This window comes from Phymastichus coffea, unplaced genomic scaffold, assembly GCF_024137745.1.
Source record: "Phymastichus coffea isolate CEN01 unplaced genomic scaffold, Cenicafe_Pcof_1.1 PCOF00032, whole genome shotgun sequence".
NCBI classification, from domain to species: Eukaryota; Metazoa; Arthropoda; class Insecta; order Hymenoptera; family Eulophidae; genus Phymastichus; species Phymastichus coffea.
In genome coordinates this window covers 1,296,173-1,322,490 of record NW_026706843.1, presented here as the reverse complement: position 1 = coordinate 1,322,490, position 26,318 = coordinate 1,296,173, and the positions used below count along the sequence as shown (strand labels likewise).

The 26,318-nt window shown below is 35.5% G+C and overlaps 3 protein-coding genes across 4 annotated transcripts in view; 2 read left to right on the top strand and 1 right to left on the bottom strand.

The window, feature by feature from the left end:
- Window positions 1–26,318, bottom strand: part of LOC131663273 (vesicular acetylcholine transporter) — an 897,411-nt gene that overhangs the window by 510,359 nt on the left and 360,734 nt on the right. The window lies entirely within an intron of this gene.
- On the top strand, window positions 12,462–14,579 carry LOC131663281 (uncharacterized). Its single transcript, XM_058933602.1, has one exon. The coding sequence runs from the start codon at window positions 12,462–12,464 to the stop codon at window positions 14,577–14,579; it is 2,118 nt and encodes a 705-aa protein (XP_058789585.1).
- Window positions 21,167–23,150, top strand: LOC131663271 (uncharacterized). The gene is given in 4 exon segments (XM_058933586.1): window positions 21,167–21,269; window positions 21,393–21,969; window positions 22,207–22,855; window positions 22,857–23,150. Coding segments are annotated over 4 exon segments (1,623 nt in total).

Below are 26,318 nucleotides of genomic sequence, written 5' to 3'. Positions count from 1 at the left end.
CCCTCATCGGCTTGGACTTAGGTCCCGTCGTCGAGGGGGTGGTTCATGCCGCACTCCACCTGCTCGCCGAGAAGAAGGAGGAAGAGGAGCGAGCACGGGTGCGAGCTCACGAGAGCTCGTCATCCGTGCTCATAGAAGAGCTCCCGATGGAGGAAACCTCCACGACGCCGACAACAACACCCGGCATCACGCGCGACGATGCCGCGCCACCGTCTTGACCCCCAACGGGACCCATCCTCATGAGGGCCCCGACAACATCAGTGGGCACCCAAACAGAAGAGGGTGCCCCCGACGTGACCTGGCCCTCCAGGTTCCCGAGCCAGACACCACCCTCTGGCAAAAGGACCTGGGAGGAGATAGTCGAGGGGTTGAGGGAGGTCGAGCGAGGCTGGACGACCCTCAACGCCCTCCAACGGGCTGTGTACGCCGAGTACGACGCGTACACAGCCGCGGGGCACCACCCGGATGATCTAGATCATTGGGAGAAAGTGGTGTCCCGCCGTCGCCAGTTCGCGTCGGCCCTAAGGGAGGTCCAGCAGCGCCTCCGCCAGGCCATCGAGGGCCCGGCGAGTGGCAATACCACCAACCTTCCCCAGTCTCCGGTCATCGGAGCCAGGACAACGGCTCCGGGAACCAGGTCGGGGAGTACTTCGCACCAGGGCCCGCAAAAGTGCGGGGTAAACCTGGTGGTAAATATGGACGGGAGCCAGGGCGGTCAAGCAACGGGGCCCATCCACATTAATGTGGTTTTAGGCCCCGCGGGTGCGGACTCCACGGTCGAAAGACCATTGTGGTCCGCCCCGAACCGTAGAAACGGGTTGCCTCTGACCCCCAGAGAGCGAGGGCTCCCACGGGGCACCCTTTCCCGCGCTCAGTGGGAAGGGTGCAACGTATGCCACTACCCCGGGGTGACCCGCACGGACCGCTGCCCACGCGTGCGACAACACGCCGACCTGATCCAAGAGAGGCTGGGGTGGGAGGCGCGCGGCCGACCCCCGTTGGACGACCAGGGCCAGGAGTTACCACCGAGACCAGCTAGGTGATGATGCCCTGCCCCCGTGGGCAGGGCCACTGACATGTCGCCCTGCCGCCCAATAAATTATAAGTTTAACATCATTTGGACTACAACCCTTTATTATCCTTCCTCTTCTCCTCCTCGGAAAAGGCAGCGCTAATGGAATTATCGTCGAGGACCCTATAGGTCCAGACTGGAAGGGGGCTGTGACGGTAAACGTCAAATTAGCGCTGACTATTTAGCTTAATTGCTGCCTGTGAGGACAGCACCTGCCGGGGGGGGGGGGGGGGACAGAATAGGTAACGAAGGAATTCGGCACGTGAGCAGACGGAACGCGCGCGAACGAATTTGAACCAGTGAAGCTTAGACCATCCTAGTGTCCGTCCGCTTTCGCTACCGCAATCGCCAATTCACGTGCCGTTATCAACGAACGCCAGATCAGCTGACAATCGAGAGTGCCAGATAGCCGTGACAGCTGCCTCCAAGGAGCCATCCGGACACCAGCTGAAGGCCAAGCAGTGTGCGTGTGTGTGAGGTTTCGCCATCGAGGGCGAAACCACTCCGGGCGCGCATTCGCGAGCCGCGAAAGAGATAATAGAAACAGTTCCGCTCTGTGCGAGGTATTCGTGTTGTTCTCCGATCGCCTGCAATTATAAGGTAAGCTGGCCAGCTTAATTTCGCGATCGCGATTATACGAATAATGATTTGATTCTAACATTCGATGCGTGCATGTAACGGCTCTAATAACAAAGAGCAGCGAGCGTACCGGCAAAGCGTGTTGTCGACGAGCGAGCGTGCATGTAAACAAACGCGCGGGCCGACCTTTTGTGAATTTTGAGGGATAATAAAAGATCCGATTTACATTACTAACAAGTGTTTTCATTGATTCTCTCATCTCACATAGCTTCCACTCAATTTAGTATAGGTTATTGATGATTATTGGTTGACTGACGCATACTTACTCGTGCTCTCCCGGAATAGTAGTGAGCATTGACGATTTACGCGCGCCCTTTTAATATAATCGCGCGAATATAATAATTAAACGGTTTTACCCCGTTACAGTGTATAAATATTTCTATTTTATCTAATAGACTTATAAGTGTCATAAGAGACAGTGATAGTATTTACTACACCATGTTCCATAGCAGTGTGAATTTCTTTCCTCTTTTCCATTATACAAGCAGTTTTCTATGGACTTTCAAGGGAACCACCCCAACCCGATCTCACCAATTTGAATGATTTTGGGATATGTTGTAGTACTTGAAAAAAAATTAGATACGTGTTTTTTTTTATCGGCCTATAAGGGGTTTAAGGGGTGAAATCCACCCTCAAACTCAACCCCTAAAATCAGATTTTTTAATATGTCTCAGCATCAAATAAATATTTTTCAGTAAACTCAACGTTAAAAAATTTCTTATAAAAAGGCGCTTTTAAGGACAAAACATTTATACCGAAGGGTTGCAACCCCCTTTTTAATAGGGGTAAATACACTATTTTTGTACTGTTTTACGACATGTAATATAGTAAATCAACTCGAGTGACTTACAAATCGCACTGATAATGAGTAAATACCAAAATTAAATTGACGTGTTTCCGGATTTAAAAAAAAATATATTTAAGGGGTGTTTCATCCCCTAGAAACCACCCCCCGTCAAACTATCAGAAGGTTAACCTACCTTACCCTGGGATAAACAAGTTTAGTCGCTTGTTATTTCTTGAAATAAATTAATCCTACGCCTGAGCGAGCTACCTCAACTAACCAACCTGCCTCTAACCCACCAAACCCCCATGAACCACACTTACCAAACCAAATGTAGGCTAACCTACCTAATACTGGGAAAAGCAACTTTAGTCGTTTGTTATTTCTTGAAATAATTGAATTTTACACCATAAGCGAGTTATCCCAGCGGAATCACATACTTCTTATCCACCTACTCCTAACCTATCTAACTCCCACCTTTATAAACCACCCTTACTGAAACACAAGCAGGCTAAACCTTCTAACCCTGAAAAACACGAGTTAAGTCGTTTGTTATTTCTTGAAATAATTTAATTCTACGCCTGAGCGAGCTACATAAACTACCAAACCTGCCTCTAACCCACCAAACCCCCATAAACCATCCTTACCCAACCAAATGTAGGCTGATAGACCTAACTTTGGGAGAATTCAGTTTATCAGTTGCTTTTTCTTAAAATAATTGATTTCTTCACCGTACGTAGGGTATCCCATATTTTTTTGATAAAATACGAGGTCTGTCCGGAAAGTATCGGGCCTACCTTTATATTTTCATGCTAGCGTTATTCTTTATCATCTGGTGGGTGGCATCCTTCAAAGTAATCCCCACTTGAATGAATAACACGGTTCCATCGATGTTTGCACTTTTCAAAACAGTCCTGGAACTCACTTTTAGGGATAGCCTTAAGTACACTCGTCGCATTGATTTCAACTGTTGTTTCGTCATCGAATCGGTGTCCTTTGAGTGGTTTTTTTAGTTTTGGAAACAGCTAAAAGTCACAAGGGGCTATGTCGGGACTGTATGGAGGTTGTCGAAGCAATGCGATATTGTGTTTGCTCAAACACTGCTGCATAAGATTGGATGAATGCACTGGCGCATTATCGTGATGGAGAAGCCAGTCACCACTTTCCCAAAAGTACGGCCGTTTTCTTCTTACTGCATCACGCAAACGGTTTAAAATTTGAACGTAGTATTCTTTATTAATTGTCTGACCTGTTGGTACATATTCGTGATGTACAACACCTTCATAATCGCAAAAAACAATCAACATTGACTTAACATTGCTCCGACTTTGACATGCTTTTTTTGGTCTTGGCAATTCAGAATGCTTCCACTGTGAAGATTATTGTTTTGTTTCAGGATCATAACCATAAACCCATGATTCATCACCTGTAAAACTTTTCTAAGCACATTATCATCATTATTGACTATTTCCAGATTGTCCAGAGCGATTTCTAAGCGAATGTTCTTCTGTTCTACTGTGAGCAATTTTGGAATGAATTTCGCACACGCGTGTTTCATTACTAAATTTTTGGTTAAAATTTCTGAAATGATAGTTTTTGGTATCCCAAGATCTTCTTCCAGTTCTCACACAGTCATACGACGATCTTGTTCGATTGCAAGTCGCACCCGCTCAATATTATCTGCGGTTTTTGTCGTCGAAGGTCGGCCGGAACGAGAATCACTATCGACAGAAGTGCGACCATCCTTGAACCGTTTATACCACTCTTTTATTCGTGTTTTGCTCATACACTCACTTCCGAAGACCTTTTGCATCATTTCAATAGCTTCCGAACTCTTTTTTCCGAGTTGAAAGCAAAATTTGATGCAAATTCGTTGATCTTGTTTTTCAGTCATTTTTGACAATATCAAAATCCGACGAACGCGAAAAAGGCACTGTAAACAAAGACACGCTGTGCATGAACTATACGTCCGGCAGGTGTCAGTAAGTAACCAATAGATTCGTGAGGCTTTACTGTTGACGTTTCTGTCTGGTAGAGGTCGCTCGAACACTATAGCGCGAAGATATAAACGTAGGCCCGATACTTTCCGGACCGACCTCAGTAGTAGGGGCTAAGGGGATCCTGCGCCACTTACCATGCAATTTTTCGATGCCTACTGTACCGACGATCAGTAACGTTATAAATCCTCATATTGGCGATATATGAGTTGCTTTATCGACCGATGTATATCGACCTGCTTGACGGGAATCGTTTGGGACCGACTGTGTACCCACGTGCAGATCCCATGGGCCCGGCCGGCAATTACCGACTCTTGTATCGACGTGCAGATCCCATGCCCCCCGCCGGCAGTTACCGACTCTTATATCGACATGCGTGCCCCCGACCCCATGCCCCACGCCCCATGCCCCTTGTTCCATGCCAAAATAAAAAATATTTGCGTTATGCTGATTGATTGATTTATTAGAAATGATTAGAAGAAAGATCTGATTGAGTAGAAAGTGTAGGTCTGTGTAAGTTATAACGAGCGGCCAGACCCTCGTTATGTCTCTCTCTCCCCACACATGATTATAATTATTTTCATATATATATTTGTCATATAATTATCTCACTTGTATGGCAGCCAAAGGTAAGTCAGAGAGAGAGCGTTAATAGAGGGCGAGCTAGAGAGAGAGAATTCGGGAAGCCGGCGCGACGCGCGCGAGTAGGAGAGTGGGGCAGGAGCAAGCCCCGCGAAAACAACTCTCTCTTGTACCGGCGACTTCGAAGCACGTGGACGTGTGACGAGCGGATATACGTGCTTGCGACCCTTTGTGATCTGCGACTATTTCCTTGGTGTTTCTGGCGAGTACGCGAGTGCCCACTCGGTGTGAGGTTTGGTGCCGAGATTGCCCAGTGTTTTGGCGAGCTAATTCCAGCGACTACGCGTGCGAGCTTCAAAGCCGCCCGCCTCTTGACCGCATTCGAGTTGCGTACTGCGCGTCCTCGCGGACCACGTGCGAGGCCGAGAACACCGTCTCCAGGGCTGACTCCGAGAGTACCACCTCGAATACGTGTCTCTCTCGCTAGCTTTTCGCCGCTCTCTCTCCCGCTTACGCTGCGTACTAACTTTGTACTATTCTCTGTAGTAAACTCAATGCTGCTCGTATATCTGTTTTCTTCCTCTGCGCTTCCTTTTTACCTATCGTAAACAATCCCGTTCCGTCCGGCTTATCAACTTTCGGGGTTAGGTTTATTAAATAAACAGAGATATAATTTACATGAAAAAAAAATCTATTAATTATCATAAATTATAAACAACTAAACAATTATTGAGGTTGAGCGTGATGATTATATGCTTACATATATGGGTAATTTTAGGCTATTTCGATTGACTTGTAACCCTTAGATTACGGATTTTTTTTTAATTTGGCACAATTGTTGTACACATAAAACTGAGATTTTTCCCAAATTTTGGAGACGATACATTAATTATATCAAAAGTTATTAACAATTAAAGAAAAATGATAAAAAATTTTCAAACAGCTATATTTTAAAAACTAATAAAGATATCAAAGTCGGATTTTTTTCAAAATACTTATAATGCCTTAAAATTTCGAAATAATTACAACAATAAACAATAAAAATTTTTTTTCGAAAGTTATTAACTTTTTGTTTAAACAATTGCTAATATCTCAAAAAGTATATTTTTTTTTTTGAAAAATTCTTGCTCCTACGTATTCCTGAGGATTTTTGCTATCGAAATCAATCATAAAATTCAAGGGCCCGACATATCGGAAAGCGTAGCCTGAATCAAAAGAAGACGCCTCAGCGTAAGGCTGCGGTAGCGCTCCAGCGGACTCACGGTCGAAAGGTACTTTAGCTTTAATCTAAAAAACTAATAAAGATACCGAATCGGAGTTTTCCCAAATTACTTATAATACCTTGAACTTTCGAAATAATTACAACAATAAACAATAAAAATTTTTTTTCGAAAGTTATTAACTTTTTGTTTAAACAATTGCTAATATCTCAAAAAGTATATTTTTTTTTTGAAAAATTCTTGCTCCTACGTATTCCTGAGGATTTTTGCTATCGAAATCAATCATAAAATTCAAGGGCCCGACATATCGGAAAGCGTAGCCCTAATCAAAAGAAGACGCCTCAGCGTAAGGCTGCGGTAGCGCTCCAGCGGACTCACGGTCGAAAGGTACTTTAGCTTTAATCTAAAAAACTAATAAAGATACCGAATCGGAGTTTTCCCAAATTACTTATAATACCTTGAACTTTCGAAATAATTACAACAATAAACAATAAAAATTTTTTTTCGAAAGTTATTAACTTTTTGTTTAAACAATTGCTAATATCTCAAAAAGTATATTTTTTTTTTGAAAAATTCTTGCTCCTACGTATTCCTGAGGATTTTTGCTATCGAAATCTTTTGTCTTCTTCTATTCGAAAATCTTCTTTTCTTCTTCTTATCGAAATCGTCTTCTTTTGATTCAGGCTACGCTTTCCGATATGTCGGGCCCTTGAATTTTATGATTGATTTCGATAGCAAAAATCCTCAGGAATACGTAGGAGCAAGAATTTTTCAAAAAAAAAATATACTTTTTGAGATATTAGCAATTGTTTAAACAAAAAGTTAATAACTTTCGAAAAAAAATTTTTATTGTTTATTGTTGTAATTATTTCGAAAGTTCAAGGTATTATAAGTAATTTGGGAAAACTCCGATTCGGTATCTTTATTAGTTTTTTAGATTAAAGCTAAAGTACCTTTCGACCGTGAGTCCGCTGGAGCGCTACCGCAGCCTTACGCTGAGGCGTCTTCTTTTGATTCAGGCTACGCTTTCCGATATGTCGGGCCCTTGAATTTTATGATTGATTTCGATAGCAAAAATCCTCAGGAATACGTAGGAGCAAGAATTTTTCAAAAAAAAAATATACTTTTTGAGATATTAGCAATTGTTTAAACAAAAAGTTAATAACTTTCGAAAAAAAATTTTTATTGTTTATTGTTGTAATTATTTCGAAATTTTAAGGCATTATAAGTATTTTGAAAAAAATCCGACTTCGATATCTTTATTAGTTTTTAAAATATAGCTGTTTGAAAATTTTTTATCATTTTTCTTTAATTGTTAATAACTTTTGATATAATTAATGTATCGTCTCCAAAATTTGGGAAAAATCTCAGTTTTATGTGTACAACAATTGTGCCAAATTAAAAAAAAATCCGTAACCTAAGGGTTACAAGTCAATCGAAATAGCCTAGAATTACCCATATTATGCATGTACACTGCCCGTCAATCACTTTTGCCATGCTTACCTCAAAATTAGGCAAACTTGAAAGTTTTGTATCTCGGTCGGAAATCATCGTATCACAAAAAACCGCAGGGCATTTTAAAGGTAATTGCAAAAGCTTCCATTTAAGACGTGCAGAGACTTAAAAATGAAAATATGTGTTTTTTACAGTAAAAAAACTGATTAAAAAAATTTCAATTTTTTTAACCTCGACTTAAATCAATGCCAATTTAGAACCAGGCGGTGGAGGGCAAATCGACCGGAGGGATTCGGAGGATAATGTTTTTCCCTTTAAAATTAGCCCCCGCGGGGTTCTATCCGATGTTTTTTAACCGAATTACGGCGTTTTTTGTAAAAAAATAACCTTTTTTTTCAATCCTCAATTACTTCGACTTGCGTACGTTCTGGAAAAAAATGCCAAGGAGAAAAAAGTTTCATTTTGTGCCCAAGAATATGAAAATAAAGTCAAAATAAAGAAATAGAGAAAAAATTTTTTTCGGTTTTTAGCGCATTAAAAAAATAAAGGAATTAAATTTTCTTTTTTACGCTTAGTTTTAGTTTTTTTGTGATTTACTACGTCCCTAGACATTTTAAAACGAAGCGTAAAAAAAAAGTTAAATTCCTTTATTTTTTTATGCGCTAAAAAACCGAAAAAATTTTTTTTCTCTATTTCTTTATTTTGACTTTATTTTCGTATTCTTGGGCACAAAATGAACCTTTTTTCTCCTAGGTATTTTTTTCCAAAACGTACGCAAGTCGAAGTAATTGAGGATTGAAAAAAAAGGTTATTTTTTTACAAAAAACGCCATAATTCGGTTAAAAAACATCGGATAGAATCCCGCGGGGGCTAATTTTAAAGGGAAAGACATTATCCTCCGAACCCCTCCGGTTGATTTGCCCTCCACCGCCTGGTTCTAAATTGGCATTGATTTAAGTCGAGGTTAAAAAAATTGAAATTTTTTTAATCAGTTTTTTTACTGTAAAAAACACATATTTTCATTTTTAAGTCTCTGCACGTCTTAAATGGAAGCTTTTGCAATTACCTTTAAAATGCCCTGTGGTTTTTTGTGATACGATGATTTCCGACCGAGATACAAAACTTTCAAGTTTGCCTAATTTTGAGGTAAGCATGGCAAAAGTGATTGACGGGCAGTGTACATATGATTATTTGTTTTTTTTCTTTCCGCTGTCAAACTGTTGATTTGCAGAAGACGAGAGTACTTCACGTTTGGATAGCGGTCCATATTATTTGAATGTTTGGTGCTGAATGATCTGATGATGCTCAAACTGCGCTACTTCTTATAGCTGACAACTGCATTTTTCATAAATTCGAAAGAGTAAGAAGGATAGTTACGTTCAAATTTTTCCATCATAGTCATCAGAGGTTCTTGTACTTTTTCTTCAAACCATTTCTGATAGGTTTGAGTTGAGTAAAGAGGAATAGTTTCCACTTTGAACAGCTTGACTTTTATTTTTTTTTTGGAGATTGATTGCTAATTTGTTCTTCATACACAGCTGTAAAAACAATGTCTACTTCCCTTAGAAATGCCTTTTTGACCAAATTAAATACCGTGGCTTGAACACATCCAACCACATATTTGAAAAAAACCTTGTTTATTGAATAACGAATATTCGTCAATGTTTGTGTAGCTAACCTACTTTGAATAGCACTTGGAATATCATCTAGTTTAAAGTCATGAATATAACCATTTCCATGACCAATTGTCTTCTGGCAATCTTTCATATACCAAAGAGCTTTCAACAAGGCTATGAAGTATTCAATTTTTCTGCAATCTTTCTCCGAATATTCATAATAATAAGCATCTGTTATCAATTCTACACCTTCGTCATAGTAATACTCTAAGGAATCCATCTCTTTTTGAATCGTAGGGTCTGTACTATCAAACATAGAAATAATATGCGCATTCTAGCTGGCTAATACCTTATCTTGAATGAAATCAATAAATTGTGTCATGATTGAGCTGGTGCTACTATAGGCGAACGAGCCATGGTACAGATACAAAAAGTGAATGAGGTGTGGTTCATGAGCCAAGCTTCTTTATACAAGCTGCAAGCACATCATGGTGGGGGTAACTGACTTTGCTTCAACTTGTCAATGTCTGAATATACCCCTAGAAAGGGTCTAGCAGGGTAAAATGGTCAAAAATGCCTTTGAGTCATCCGGGAAAATAATTATACCCCCATGTTCAGCATGAAAAATGACTAGGATTCCCAGATTTTCAGACCCCTAAACCCATACAGGTCCCTATAAGGCCCAGTTTTGTCATTTTTGGTTTTTTGACCAAATCTCGGTCAGTTTTTGAGCTAGAAAAATCTCTCTCGTTTTAAATTGTAGGGTTTTTAAAGCCCTATAAAATGGCCGCGCTCAAAAAATTTTTGGCGCGAAATTCAAATCTTTAGAGCCGTTCAAAAATTTTAAAATGTAATATTTCGAAAATGAAGATCGACTCTTTGCTAGAAAAAAAATATGTTGTGTATTTTTGACTGAAAAATGTTTCTGATTTTTTTCAGATTTTTAAAAGTGGTGGAACGACCTTAAAAAAAATAAAAATCAACAAAAAACCTAGTTTTTCTCCCCTAGCGCTTTGTAGGTTAAATCTATGATGAAACAAATAGCACCATCAAATTCTGCGGAAAAAAATACATCGAAAACATGTATCACATGTATGGAAAAAATCAAAATCCTTCACAAATTCAGTACATGATAGCATCGGCCATGCCGATCGGCTCCACTGGCAGTGTAAATATTTATTCCTTTTCGATTCAAGGTCAACTCAAGATTGTTTTCGAACATGTGATACATGTTTTCGATGTATTTTTTTCCGTAGAATACGATGGTGCTATTGGTTTTTTCATAAAATTGACCTCATGAGCGCTAGAAGTTAAAAACTAGAAAAAAATCAAGTTTTTCGCGTCTTTGGTTGAGTTTTATGAAAAAACTCAGTAGCACTATCGTATTTTACGTGAAAAAATACATCGAAAAAATGTATCACATTTTTTTATAATATATAAGACCTCAATAACACCGTATCATAGTTACAAGGTGTTTAATGTTGTATTATCGATTATTTTACTTGATTGGCATTTATAGTAAGCTTTTTTACTTGAATACTGTAGGGTAAAAATAGATTGCGCAGGTGGGGCTATAATACAGGATATTTGACTATTTCTGAAATAGAAATTGTTTTTTCCACAGGTATGTATGTTTTATTAACTTCACGGTTACAATCTCATATGCATTAAATCATTATTTTTACAAAACATGAGTAAGTGTGTGCATGTGTGTCAAATATATGTGATATAATATAATGTTTACAATTTTAGATACTTCTGGTTTAGTTCTTATACGCCAACTTATTTTGCTCAAAATCTTTCAAGCAATGGTCAAGTTATTATCACTTTTCCCATCACACCAAGCCGTTCCCTATATGCCGAAAGTGATATTTCCGTCTCGGAAACATAATAATTAAAATTAATTTTTTTCTTATTTTTGGTAATTTTTTATATTTACGGAACTTTCGTTTTAATTTTATTAGTTACGGTATTGCTTACGACATGGAAAAAAGTTTATTTAAAACAAACCAGAAAAAACTTCCTAATTCTAAATCACATGAATCGATTATTGACATCGACATTTTTTTTGCAAATGCATTGATCTAGCGTGATCAGAGGTAAATCAATGTCAATAGTCGAGTCACTTGCCAATGAAAATAAATTCAAAGCTAACGATTTGCTGAGCATGTCTTTTTCATCGTTACATATTCTATCGGAGGTTCCTGAAAAGATCAATCTACATTGTTCATATTAACATTGTAACGTAGTGGATTTACAAAGTCGGTTAGTGGCATACAAATATCTAATGCGGTTGAAGTGCTTCTAAAACAAAAATATTAGTATTGCATTAAAAAATAGTGATTAATGGTTTGATTTAAAAATAAATAGTGTATTAATTAGGTAGAGTTACAGAAAATAACGATTTTTATTCACTCCAACAGAATGAAATGACTCTGAATTTTTTCTATCATTCAACGAACATTTAAAAAAGATTATGACCTGACATTAGTTGGCGTATGATTTTCTTACATTCATAAAATAAATTATTCATTAATATTTTTAATTATAATGTTCTGCATTATTTCAAATTATGTAATAATTTTTGTTTTTCACAACGAAAGAGTTCATATAATTACAAAAATTTTTAAATAATGAGTGTGATTTGAATACTCGAAAATTGGAATTATTTTTGCTGGATTGAAAATAATAATAACATTTTATTATAAAACAGTGAGTTCATTTTAGAACCAAACATTTAGTGATTTCTAATATATCTATATGCATAAAATCAAATCTTTACTTAACATATATTGCCAATGAAGTAAACACTTTATCCCCACGTTATTACTCTTTATTATCACATTAGATCAATTGTTCTTTAGAATTTTTTTGTGTTTTTTTCTAAATAAACTATTCTATCTCACAAGCTAATACTGCAACTGATAAAATTAAAATAAAAGTTCCTTAAAAATAAAAAATATCTAAAAAACGAAAAAAATCAATTATAATTACTTTTTTACAAACATTGCCAAATGTATTTAACATTTCAAAATTTTCTCTTCCAAATAATGACATTATTGATGAACTCCAATGTATTTTTTCCAGAATGTCACTATGTCAGCCTCAGGTATTGGTAAAAAATGCGCTTGCTGCGGTTTACCAGAGAAAAAATTAGTGGGACCCAAACAAACTGTTGACACAGATGATGAAGCTTATACTTTGTCCGATTATTTGGCTGTGACACTTGTAATGGGAGACATACTTTGTCAGAAATGCAGTGGTTCTGCCCGCTTCGCCAAAGCAAAACGCAGAAAAATCGATCAACCACAAAATGTAAATACTTTGCAAATCGACAGTCAAGGGTCAACATCTTCTTCAGAGACATTATCGCAACCACATAATGATACAGTTTATGTTCCACCAAAGAAAAAAGTTATTGAAAAAGCAAAAGATACTATTGAGTTACCTTTAAAAAGAGTAGTTTCTACTCATGATTACTGTTGTTTATGCAAAAGCAAAACAAATATTGTTATTGTTCCTTTCGATGCAAGAAAACAAGCTTTTGTTGAAAGAGATATATTCATACCAGAGGGTAATAGATGTTGCCGAAAACACTTAATAAAGAAAAGATTTTATTCAGATGAGTTAATTAATTTAAAAGTAGTTTCTAATTCAACTACCACAACAGCTGCAGATATAACAAAACTATTTAAATCTTTGAGTTTAACTTCCGACAGAGAATTACACGATAGAATCGGAGATTTTTCAATCTCTGAAGAGAGGATTCGTACGTTTACTGGATTGAATTGGGAACAACTAATAGAATTGCGAGAAATGATGGTTTCGTTGAGGAATACCGACAATCGGACTGTTACGCAAGCTGTTGTTGTTTTTTTGTTCAGATTACGAACAGGAAACTCAAATGAGATAATCTGTTCTGTTCTCGGCCTTGATCGTCATCAGCAAGTCTCTGAATTTTCAAAGTCTGTGTTAAGTGCCTTTGAAAAAGATGTATTGCCTTCACGCTTTGGTTTACAAGCCGTCAATCGAGAGGACTTGATTGCTAATAATTCAACGATTCTCCTTCAGAAGCTTCATGGCATAAGTGATAACAATCTTTCGTTAGTTGGCGATGGCACTTATTTGAAGCACCAAAAAAGTTCCAATAACGAATACCAACGAAGATCTTTTTCTGGACATAAGAAAGTTCCTCTATGCAAGCCCTTTACTCTGTGCACTACAACTGGTTTTATTGTTGATGTACTGGGGCCGTTTTATGCTAAAGAAAACGATTCTATGATTTTGGAAAAAATTTTGAAGGCCCACGATAACAATTTAAAGAATTTGATGTGCAAAGAAGGTGATGTTTTTATTCTTGATCGAGGGTTTCGCGATATAAAATCAAAATTAGAAAATGATGGTTATCGGGTCCTCATGCCAGCCTTAAAAGATAAAAATCAGAAACAATTGTCAGCGGAAGATGCAAACAAATCTCGACTTGTTACCATACTTCGTTGGGTGGTGGAAGCGGTACACGGAGCTGTAGCTCAGAAGTATAAGTTTTTCCATCAGCAATTAGATAATCGTTACCTGACTGAAGCTGGTCTTTACTGCAGAATTGTTTGCTTTTTAATTAATCAATTCGGAAAACGAATCGTGTCAAGGGCTTCGACCGATAATGAGATACTCAATTACATTCTTTCAAGAAATTCCAATGAAAATAGTTTAGCAACGGAAGTGATATCAGGAAAATATAGTCGAAGAAAGAGTTTATTCAAAACGTTAAGGTCTGATGAGCTAGAAGATTTTTCTGAAATGACGGAACAGGATCTAGTCAAACTATTCACTGGAACTTACCAACTCAAACAAGCAATATCCTATTTAGCTGAAATGATGGGCGACACGTATGAAATAAATGTAAGTTACTACCGTGAATCTGCTGATCTAATCAAGTTACAAGTGAGATCTAGACATATCGAAAGTAAACAATACAACTGCTATATTCACTACAAACCAAATACCATTGGCTGTGCTGGCATACTGCGTTTGTGCTGTGAGTGTGCTAACGGTATGAGAACAATTGGATGCTGTTCTCACGTGGCTGCCGTTATTTATTATTTAGCGCACGCCAGATTCCAATCTTCCATTGTAAAACCTGCCCAACATCTAACAAAGATTTATGAACAAGATCATGTGGTGGCTGTTATTGAAGCAGATAGTGATGACGATTGATACATGTGGCATGGTTATAGATTATCTCAAAAGAATATTTTTTCTATTTTTGTAAAATGTAAACAAATTATTAAATAATCACAGAAAATTGATATCTCTAGAAATTGTTTGTTGTCTTCTTATTTATTAGTCGCACACTAATCAAGTATACCCTTGAACCATGCTCCAGCTAAAAATGAATCTTTAAAAAAAATTTTCGTAAGGTTAAAAATAATAGTAACGATAATTTTTCTTATTCGATATTTTTTGAATGAATCGCTCAAAGTAAATCTTAGAATCAAACCAATACCACTATCGTATTTTGTGCCAAAAAATACATTGAAATCATGTATACGTGTATGATGAAAAAAACGTCTGCTCTATTAGCCGGATCGATCGGCATAAGACATCATTTTCTTACCTGAACTTGTTAATGATTAATATCCTTACTGAAGTATTAAAAAAAATGTGATACACTTTTTCGATGTATTTTTTCACGTAAAATACGATAGTGCTACTGAGTTTTTTCATAAAACTCAACCAAAGACGCGAAAAACTTGATTTTTTTCTAGTTTTTAACTTCTAGCGCTCATGAGGTCAATTTTATGAAAAAACCAATAGCACCATCGTATTCTACGGAAAAAAATACATCGAAAACATGTATCACATGTTCGAAAACAATCTTGAGTTGACCTTGAATCGAAAAGGAATAAATATTTACACTGCCAGTGGAGCCGATCGGCATGGCCGATGCTATCATGTACTGAATTTGTGAAGGATTTTGATTTTTTCCATACATGTGATACATGTTTTCGATGTATTTTTTTCCGCAGAATTTGATGGTGCTATTTGTTTCATCATAGATTTAACCTACAAAGCGCTAGGGGAGAAAAACTAGGTTTTTTGTTGATTTTTATTTTTTTTAAGGTCGTTCCACCACTTTTAAAAATCTGAAAAAAATCAGAAACATTTTTCAGTCAAAAATACACAACATATTTTTTTTCTAGCAAAGAGTCGATCTTCATTTTCGAAATATTACATTTTAAAATTTTTGAACGGCTCTAAAGATTTGAATTTCGCGCCAAAAATTTTTTGAGCGCGGCCATTTTATAGGGCTTTAAAAACCCTACAATTTAAAACGAGAGAGATTTTTCTAGCTCAAAAACTGACCGAGATTTGGTCAAAAAACCAAAAATGACAAAACTGGGCCTTATAGGGACCTGTATGGGTTTAGGGGTCTGAAAATCTGGGAATCCTAGTCATTTTTCATGCTGAACATGGGGGTATAATTATTTTCCCGGATGACTCAAAGGCATTTTTGACCATTTTACCCTGCTAGACCCTTTCATATCAAGTTCCTCTCGATGAATATCGATCAATAAACTCAGTTCTTTTAATTTATCTTTTAACTTTAATATAGTATCTTTAATATTTTTTAGTTCGACTAACAGATTCTCATGTAAATTTTTCAAGTTTAATTCGTCAGCTCTACCAAGTTTGCGTCCAAACACATCAATGCTCATCGTTGAAATGAATGAAAAAGACTGAAGTATTTATTCGACTTGGGTTTTATTTATGCAATATTCTGTTATATTGATAAAAACTTTATGGTTTTACAAATTCAAGTAAATATCCGACAAGATATCTCAATCCAAGTGCTTTTTTCTCAAGTTCTTGAATTAGAGTTACGTATTCAGAAAAAGTATACATAGCTATTATACGAGTTATACAAGTTTGGTTACATGACCACTTATAGGATTATACTTAACTATACGATCGTGTAAAATCAAACAATATGCAGCTGTTTCCGCGGGCACATAATTTTTGTTTCAAACTCAAGACGTACATCGACAGCAGCTTGTTTCAAATATTCATTTTTCTTTGAACAATCTATCACTATTAACGGTGCATGTGTGATAAATTGTTTTCGATCTAAAAGTGGATTGAACATACAGTCTCTATTGTAATAGTTCAATTGAAATTGAGCATACATATCATATAAGACAGAGTATTGATTGTTACTTATATCAAGATTCAAATTTCTATATGAATATTGCTGAGAATTCAGAAAAAGTTTAACATTGGTTACATTACAATGATCAAATCTGATAGAATTTTTAGTTTTATCAGACTTGCGTTTTGTTTGAAAACCTAATACAATATATCTTGGTTTTTCCAATTGATTGGATGTTTTTACAGTCCAAAGATGTTTTGATGTTTGTGGTAATGCTGGATACCCATAAAGTTCCCACGACCGAAAACTCATAGAAATAGGTGCATCTTTCTAAATGAAAGTGAACAACTGTATTTTACGCCTATCAGACATAATTACATACGGCATTAACCATTCAATTCTTGTGAGTTCTATTTTAAGAGGCTAATATGTATCAACATTATCAATTTTGACAGTATCTTGCATGGCTGCGTTTAAATTATCTCTTGATCGAGTAACAATAAGTTCATGCTTTACATTCACAACAATTTAGTGATAGTCTTCAGCAAATCCTAAAATCATTGAAAGAGGTATTGACACATCAAAGTTACCATTGTTGTCATTTATCTTCTTAGTTTCTTCAATATCAAGCCAGCCAGCATTCTCCAGAAATCGACTTTGATTTTGATTCAATGAAACCAAACCATTCATCGTGCTTGTTAGTCCAACATTTTTACATTTGTCTATCTCAGTGGCACTAATTTCATATCGGATATCTTCGAATAGGTGACATATAGCATTATTGACGAACTTTGTTTCAGTAACAATAGTACCATCTTGTCTTCTTATTTTTCCAACGATGTGTAGAGAACTTTTTGATGGTAAAAGACATAAATCTTGATGTTGTATCAATATGCGAATTTCATCGCTATTATTGAATGTTTGTGAATTATAAGATTGATGTGCATGAACTTCATAGTGAGCTATGGATTCATAAAAAATGATAGGTGCTTGCACACTAAGTATTTCTTCCATCTTTGAGATGACAAAAACACACAAATATACAAGTTAGTTTTTCAAATTTTTCACGTTTCTTCTTCTTTTTATTGCGGCGCTTGCGACGACGTTCAGACCAAGATTTTTCAGGAACTGAATGTTGCGACGTGTTAGACTTTTGGCTATTCGTCGATGACTGACTTTCTGAGCGCATGATGGAGTTATTATATAGCCGTTGCCTACTTTATGATTATAAACTATTCCCATCATAAAACTCTTTTTATGTGTAAACGGATCGTGATTGTTTCGCCACGAAAGTTTATTAAATTTCCATCTTGATCAATTAGACGTAGCTGTAAATGTTCGATAACTTTGACAGTTACAGGCAAATATATGATCTGTTTAAGAACTTCAATGATTTTATATCCTGGTGGTACAGGTGGAAAGAATTCGTGAATGATATGTCCCTTATTTTGATTGACATATGCTCCAGATGTTATGTTACATTCGACGCGTAACGCGTTCACTTTGAGAATGGCAACAGGCATGTCAGAGACATTATTTATATCGACGGGCAACAACCGTTTGGTGAAACCTAACAAACGCCCAATAGAGTTATTTGATTGAAAATCGATTGGTTCATTACAAGTTATTTCACTGCATAAAGTATTGTTGTTGGGCTTTATTTCAAGTTTTATCCCTCTTGACTTCAAGTAACCTTTCAAATATTTATCTATATCACCAATTTCATAACTGCCTGTTGGTAGTTCAATTTCAATGACACCAACTTTGAACTTATTGTGTCCAACATCAACATTTGCTATCGAATTGAATGTAAGTAATTCTACCAAACCAAGTTTTATCTCTATCCAGTTCTATCGGTGGAAAATAATATGTTTCTAGTATAGATGATCTACCAGACAAACTGAGGGTTAATGATTCAACCATGTTGAGTGATCGTTCAAAACTAAATTATTTATTCACAATTCTCAGAATTTATACAAATGGTAATTGTCATGATGCTCTAGCAAATCACATAAAAATTTCAAACATAAATGACTACAAGTATAAGTATTATAATTTTGATATTTTTTATAACTGTATTTGATTTGATCAACTTTGAAATATTTCATAAGATCTAGAGGTGGTCTTGAATCACCAAAACTATCAAAGTAATAAACATTTTTACCACTTTTTCGATATACTACCCAATGCGTACCAGGTCCTGAACTATCATCAAGATTTACAACAGCACACTCGTTGAATCGTGGACGTGTTGGCAAAAAGTTCCTCATAAAAACACCGCGAAAGTTCGCAATTTGCAATTCGCGAGCATATTTCTTTATATCACAATCTGTTAGAGGATGATGAGGTAGTTTTACTTCAAGTTTTTTTTTTTAGTCTTCTTGACTTTACTTGTTGTATTGAAGGCTACACCAAAACCTTGTTTATATGGTCTCAAATATAGACCTATACCAATAGCTAAAGCTTCAACATGTTGGTTGTGTTCTCTTCTGTTCTTCTAATTGTTTTTTGGCAGAACTCGCTCGGTTAACAGCTTGAGCTATCCCCGCTGCACCACCTGCTAAAGATTCAAGAGCACTGAGACCTTCAAAAACCGGAACGAGTGCAGGTAGAAAATCTCCTACTTTTGGGATTGGAAGTATTCGTGGTAAATTTATATTTTTCTTTCCACCAACACTTTTGATATTTTTACGTGCTGCGTTTAAAGCACTTTTAATAATAATTTTTGAGTCATTACTAGGTGATATGGATTTCTTTGTCATACTGATTAATCTTTTCATACTTAAAGTCTTTCTCTTCTTGGAACGTTTTTTCGAAATCTTCTTCCTTTTCTTGAGATGCTTTGATTGCCGAGCCCCATTCCAAAAGTTGATTTTGCTTTCATGATATTTGTAACAGCGTATGCTGCAGCTTTTTCACCTAAAGTAGCGTCAGAACTACGTATACGTTGCCAAGCTTTATTAGCTAATACTTTGTCTGCAGCGTTTCGTGCTTGAATATCTTTATTTTTAGAGTAGGCAATGTCGTGATCTTTACATGCAGCGTCTAAAGGATTAATGCCAGGGTCTCCGCGAACCAATCGTTTATATAGCTTTGTTCCAGGTCCACAATACTGATAACCAGGTTTATGAACTTCAAAAGGTAAGTTATTTATCAAGTTGTTCACTAGCCCTCTACCCATTTTCCTCTTCTTTTTTCTCTCATGGACGAGCATTGTTTGAGCGTTTGATAATGAATGCACAAAACTTAAATATATAAACTCTTTTATAATAAAATTTATCAGTTTTAATTCAGAGTTTGATGTAAAATGGATATAAAGGAGCAGTCTCTGAAGCTTCCCATGATAAATTTTGACTCTGTGACAGAAAAGAATGAAAAGAAATCGAAAAAGCATGGAGATTTATTGCCAGAGAGCATACGTGCAGTATGTTGTGGTGCATCTAATTATGGAAAGACAAATGCGCTTCTATCGCGAACTTTCGTTGAAAAATTCATTGGTTTTTCACAGATATGATATATATTTGACGTTTGGGATTCATCAAGTTCCTGCGGTGTTAGTTCATCCATAGGTTTCGGATGATTGTATATGTTTTTGATGTAATAAGCTATATTTTTTAACTCTTCTGCAAACCATTTTGATGGCTTTGTTCCACGATAAGATTAATATCTTGATAAACTGTCATCATAGCTACATTTTATGTAATATCCTACACTAAACATTTCATAATGTTGAGTTGTGACAGTATTTTTATTAATGTCTTGCTGGTCAACATTTGTTTTCTTCAATAAACATTCACAATCTCCATAGATAATAAATGGTGATTTTAAGTAGAATCCATAGTTTTTAAATTCAATCACATAAATAAAAATAAATAAAATTTATCAGTTTTAATTCAGAGTTTGATGTAAAATGGATATAAAGGAGCAGTCTCTGAAGCTTCCCATGATAAATTTTGACTCTTTGACAGAAAAGAATGAAAAGAAATCGAAAAAGCATGGAGATTTATTGCCAGAGAGCATACGTGCAGTATGTTGTGGTGCATCTAATTATGGAAAGACAAATGCGCTTCTATCTCTTTTAACCCATCCCAATGGTTTGAAGTTTGAAAATATTTATATATATTCTAAGTCGCTGAACCAACCGAAATATAAATTTCTTGAGCAACTTCTTGAACCCATCAAAGGTGTTGAATACTTACCTTTCAGCGAGCATGATCTTGTTGTATCGCCAGAGGAAGCACGACCAAACTCTATCATGCTTTTTAATGATATTGCATGTGAGAAACAAGATAATGTGAAAGCATTTTACTGTATGGGAAGACATAAAAACGTTGATTGTTTTTACTTATGTCAGTCATATGCTCAAGTACCTAAACACTTAGTGAGATATAACGTGAATTTTTTAATAGTTTTCCGACAAGATGATATGAATTTAAAACACATCTATAATGATCATGTAAATACTGATATATCATATCAAAGTTTCAAAGATATTTGTTCTTCAAGCTGGAAAGAAGATTATTGCTTTCTTGTGATAGACAAAGATCGAAAAATAGATGCTGGTAAATTTAGAAAAGGTTTTGATAAGTTTATTATAAATGCAAATAACTCAACATAAAACTGGTAGTGATCAACTGGATTGCAAGTAGACAACATGATTGATTTAAGTCAACAGATTGGTGATCTTCGTCAGGTGGAAAAAGCTCGTGAAGCAATACAACAGAAATATAATTTATTGAAGTTAGACAGATTAGAAAGTGAAAATTTTGTTAAAGAAACTTTCAAGCCTATGATTGAACCACTTGAAAAGTTGGTTGATGGAACAAAACTTACTCAGCAGAAAAAATCGAAAAATAAAAAACTGTTGCAACCTAAAAAAGAAGAAAAAGAAGATGACGATGAAAAAGTTAGCTATGATGTAGAACAATTGTTTGAAAAGGAAAAAAAACCTTTAGAAAAGTTATCAGATAAAGATGGTGGATTGGATGAAGCATCAAATGCTTATGAACTTCAGGAAAATGATGATATTGTTGAATTTCACACACCTGAAAGTGATTACCTTAACAAGTATCTATCAATGTTGCAAAGGAATCAAGTAACATCATTGGATACGATCTATGGAGTACGTAAATGGAAAGATGATTCTTTTATGATAGGTGATAGACCATTGAATTTTGAAGGTGATAAAATTGTCATAGGCAGAGATACTTATGAAAAAAGTCCTGGATTAATTGAACTATTGTTCAAGAAAAAACCTGATACTTCCATTATAACTGAAGATGAATTAGACACCTATGGTCGTATTATAAAGAAAACGACTGCGCATAAAAAGTATTATAAACCTGAAGAAGATATCCGTTATCAAACAAGTGATAAATTTAGAGATATTATTTCTAAGTTGATTGAAGAGACACCAGTTAACTCATCATCTGGCCGAGGATTTTCTTTGAAGTCACCGTACAAAATTGCACGACTTGATAATCATACTGATTATGTATATTGGGATGATCCCAATGAGCTTGTAGAACGTCTTAGATTATTAATTGCTGAAACATCAGCTGGTAATCAAAATTATGTGAATGAAATTCAGTCTATAATCGAAGAATTGAGAGAGGCTGAAATAATATATTAGTAGTGTTAGTTAGCTTTCAAGCTCTTTATCGTTATGAGCATTTATCTTTTGGAAGTCTGAAGAAAAATAGAGAACAAACGTAAAACAGTCGTCGAGGAGCTTTATAAGCCAGCTCGTCGTAATTATCTACGTAGATCATTTGACATTCGTGATATTGATGAGATATGGCAAATCGATCTTGTTGAAATGATACCATATGAACGAGAGAATAAAAGTTATAAGTACATCTTGTGTGCTATTGACAGCTTTTCTAAGTATGCTTGGTGTGTTGCAGTCAAACAAAAAACTGGAAAAGATGTTGCAAAGGCTATGGAATCTATATTTGTGAAAGGACGAGTGCCAAAGAAGATATGTCTCGACAAAGGTCATGAATTTTACAATAAAGATTTCAACAGTTTAATGACCAAACATAACATCCATATATACTCTACATACAGTAAATTTAAAGCGTCGATTTGTGAACGATTTAGTAAAACTCTAAAAAATAAGATGTGGAAAAAGTTCTCGCTAAATGGTAATTATAAGTGGTTGGATATACTACCTGATCTAGTTTCACAATACAATAATTCTAAACATCGAACAATTGGAATGAAGCCCAGTGAAGTGACTGCAGCCAAAGTACCAGATATATTGAATCGACTGTCTTTGAAAAAACATCGACCTCTAACAAAACGTGCAAAATTCAAAGTTGGTGATAAAGTACGTCAGCAACGTAAGAGTCAGCAAAAGTAAGCAGATTTTTGAGAAAGGTTATACACCCAATTGGTCAACAGAAATTTTCACAATTGATAGAGTTATGAAAACAGTTCCATTCACCTACCGTTTGAAAGATTATCAAGATAAACCTATTGCTGGCGGATTTTATGAAAAAGAATTACTCAGGACAAAATATCCAGATATTTATTTGATAGAAAAAGTTGTAAGACAACGTGGTGATCATTATTATGTTAAATGGTTGGGATTTGATGAATCTCATAATAGTTATGTTCATAAAGATGATATGTGAATAGTTAATGAATAAAATATTATAAAATATATATTTCATGTTTCTTTATTTCAAATTCCTTACATTTCTGTAATAGTATTGGTGTAATGATTTTACTCAAACGATAAATTCTCATTTTAAAATGTTCTCTATCACAAGCCATCCGCATCCATTCTCCTTGTCGAGCAGTTCGATGTACATATGCCCACGTAACCATCTGATGTATTTGAATTTTTTCTTGAAAACGTACAGACTTGTATGGTTTTTCTCTGAAATTAAATAACACTGATTGAGTCTAATTATATATCTGTTCTATGTTTTAAAAATATAAATATACAACTTACTCAATTTTGTAATGTCCATGTGCTAATGTATCAGTACTGTTAGGAATTAGATGTCTCTTGTCATCATAAGGACTCAATGCAATTTTTCTCTGTCGAATAGTTTCAGCATTGTGCAATTTAGATCTGATCATACATTGCTCTCTTTTATGAATACTTAAATTTTGCAAATAGTCCAAATAATGATCAAAATCAATAGTTTTCTTGACAACAGAAGCCTTCATACCTTTGACCTTTTTTAAAGCATCAACACCATTTACACGAGTACAGTACATTTTACTCCTCAAGCCAATAAATTCTGTTAGTATATTTCCATTACACTCATCCTTCATTAATCCAACAACCTTCTTATTGACTCTTGGCATATTGAATACGTTTTCAGTAGGATAGTCAGAAGTGTCAAAATAATTGATGTTAGCTTTCATATCATCATAAAAATTCAGACACTTTACCAAGTGTATAAAACTAACAGTATCCATATAGAGGAGTTTACAATTTTTTCCATACATCTTTTTCATATAATCATAGTGAAAGCTGTACATTAATGTTTTGAATACGTCTAATACTGTAAGACCAATATAAATGGGTTTATTCAAGTATACTTGAGTTTTACGCAACTGAACCGCTGTCAAGTTTTCATCAAAAATTGATCTACTGTGAAAGTTAGGTTTTGAAACAAAAGCTTCCACACCGTACCGTCCATCCCGCTTCGTTAAAAGTTTGACATCAACATGTTTGTGAACGTTTTCCATAGTTTTACCATATATACTATGATTCATGAGTTTAAAAAGATTTTTTTGAAACTCATTTTGAGCTTTCGCTCTCATGGAACTGTTCAAGTTGATGTATGATTTTAGCCACGCCGATTGCTCAAATTTCAATACACTATGAACTTTTACAAGCTCGAGTCCATGTTTAACAGCTTGCTTGAGAGCTTGATAATGTATCACATAATTTTTCTTATTCACGAGAGTAGCACATAATTTTTCATGCTTGGAACCAGGTGGTTTTATGTGCTCTGGGCAGAATAGCAAGTTATTATGCTCATCATGAATTGATGGCGGATAATCTAAATCAACTTCCAAAATATAACCGGTTTGAGCGTCATCAGCAACTTGTAAAAAGTCGATGTTGACAAAATTTTCTTCCCATTCAATATTGTCTTGTGGCAAATATTGCGTCATTGCATAACCATATAAATTATTAGCATCTAAGTAAGAAAGATATTCCTCTTCCCTGCTACTATCAAATTTTTCTTTCATATATCTGTTGTTAGCTGCGCCATATCGACCTGAGCACTAACTCAAACCACCTCGAATACCTGATTCTATGAACAAATGCATATCTATATCTGTCAAAAGTCTTAATGATACCTTTGTAAACTTGAGCATTGCAACCCAGGAAAAGCCTGGAGTTGTGTAATAATGAGCCGGATCAAGATCATACGCTGATAGACACAGCTCGCGAAATTGTTCAAAAACTTCTGTGAATAATAGAATGTCAATGTTCATCTACAAATCACAATATTCACCCAAAGTTTTTATGTTGAATGCATTTCAAACTGTGAGTGCATGATCATAGTCAGTATCTGATATTTCAGAATCATTAAGACTACTGAAAAATTCATTTTTTTCCGGTAGTCGATCTTCTTCGAGTTTTTCCCAGCTATCGATATATTCATAGGAAGTACTCCTTTATGTGTCAAAAAATTGATTTTTCCTTGATCATGATCATGAAATTCAGAGTTCACAATTTTATAATCATTCAAATAAGAATCTATTTTGTCAAGCGATGAAGCCATAAACTTAAATGAATCAATAAATCGTAGTTTGATTCCAGTATCTGTGGTAGTCTTTGTGAATGCAATATACTTCTCTTTTGTTAACGGTAAAATTTCAATATGTTCAGAAAAGTGATTAGATATATCACGTATGATAAAATGAGCGTCATAACCACTGAGATTGTGAAAAACTACAGGCCCTACATGAGAATCTCGATGGTTCAGATTACAACTTTAATGAGCTGCACCTCGATATTTTTTTGTCAAGTGACAATGATCGCGAACTTTCGTTGAAAAATTCATTGGTTTTTCACAGATATGATATATATTTGACGTTTGGGATTCATCAAGTTCCTACGGTGTTAGTTCATCCATAGGTTTCGGATGATTGTATATGTTTTTGATGTAATAAGCTATATTTTTTAACTCTTCTGCAAACCATTTTGATGGCTTTGTTCCACGATAAGATTTATATCTTGATAAACTGTCATCATAGCTACATTTTATGTAATATCCTACACTAAACATTTCATGATGTTGAGTTGTGACAGTATTTTTATTAATGTCTTGCTGGTCAACATTTGTTTTCTTCAATAAACATTCACAATCTCCATAGATAATAAATGGTGATTTTAAGTAGAATCCATAGTTTTTAAATTCAATCACATCTTGGCCTTTTTTAACATCTATACTCTACACTTATTTATTTCTTGACACTTCGTATCATGTGCAACAAGTTTCTCTGCAGTATTAAAATAATGCAAACATCGATCACAAATAATTTTTTAATTTTTACTACGTGGCAAACTATTTCCTACTAATTTTGCAAGGTCTTTTATGTACACATAGTGATAATTATTTGATATTATTTCATCATCATCACAAACACTTTGATGAATTAGTAAAAGGTTCACATGGTTTGATTTTTTATTTTCTGTATCATAAAGGGGAACAATTCTTTTGCCCTCTAAACCAAACACATTACAGATATCATGCTGTTTAATTTTTCAAATTTATTTATTTGAGTCAAGGAGACTGGAAATGATATTCCATCCAAAATCAGTTTAT

What these genes read in the sequence shown, in the direction of transcription:
- LOC131663281 (XM_058933602.1), top strand. Translation starts at nt 12,462, where the DNA reads ATGTCAGCCTCAGGTATTGGTAAAAAATGCGCTTGCTGCGGTTTACCA.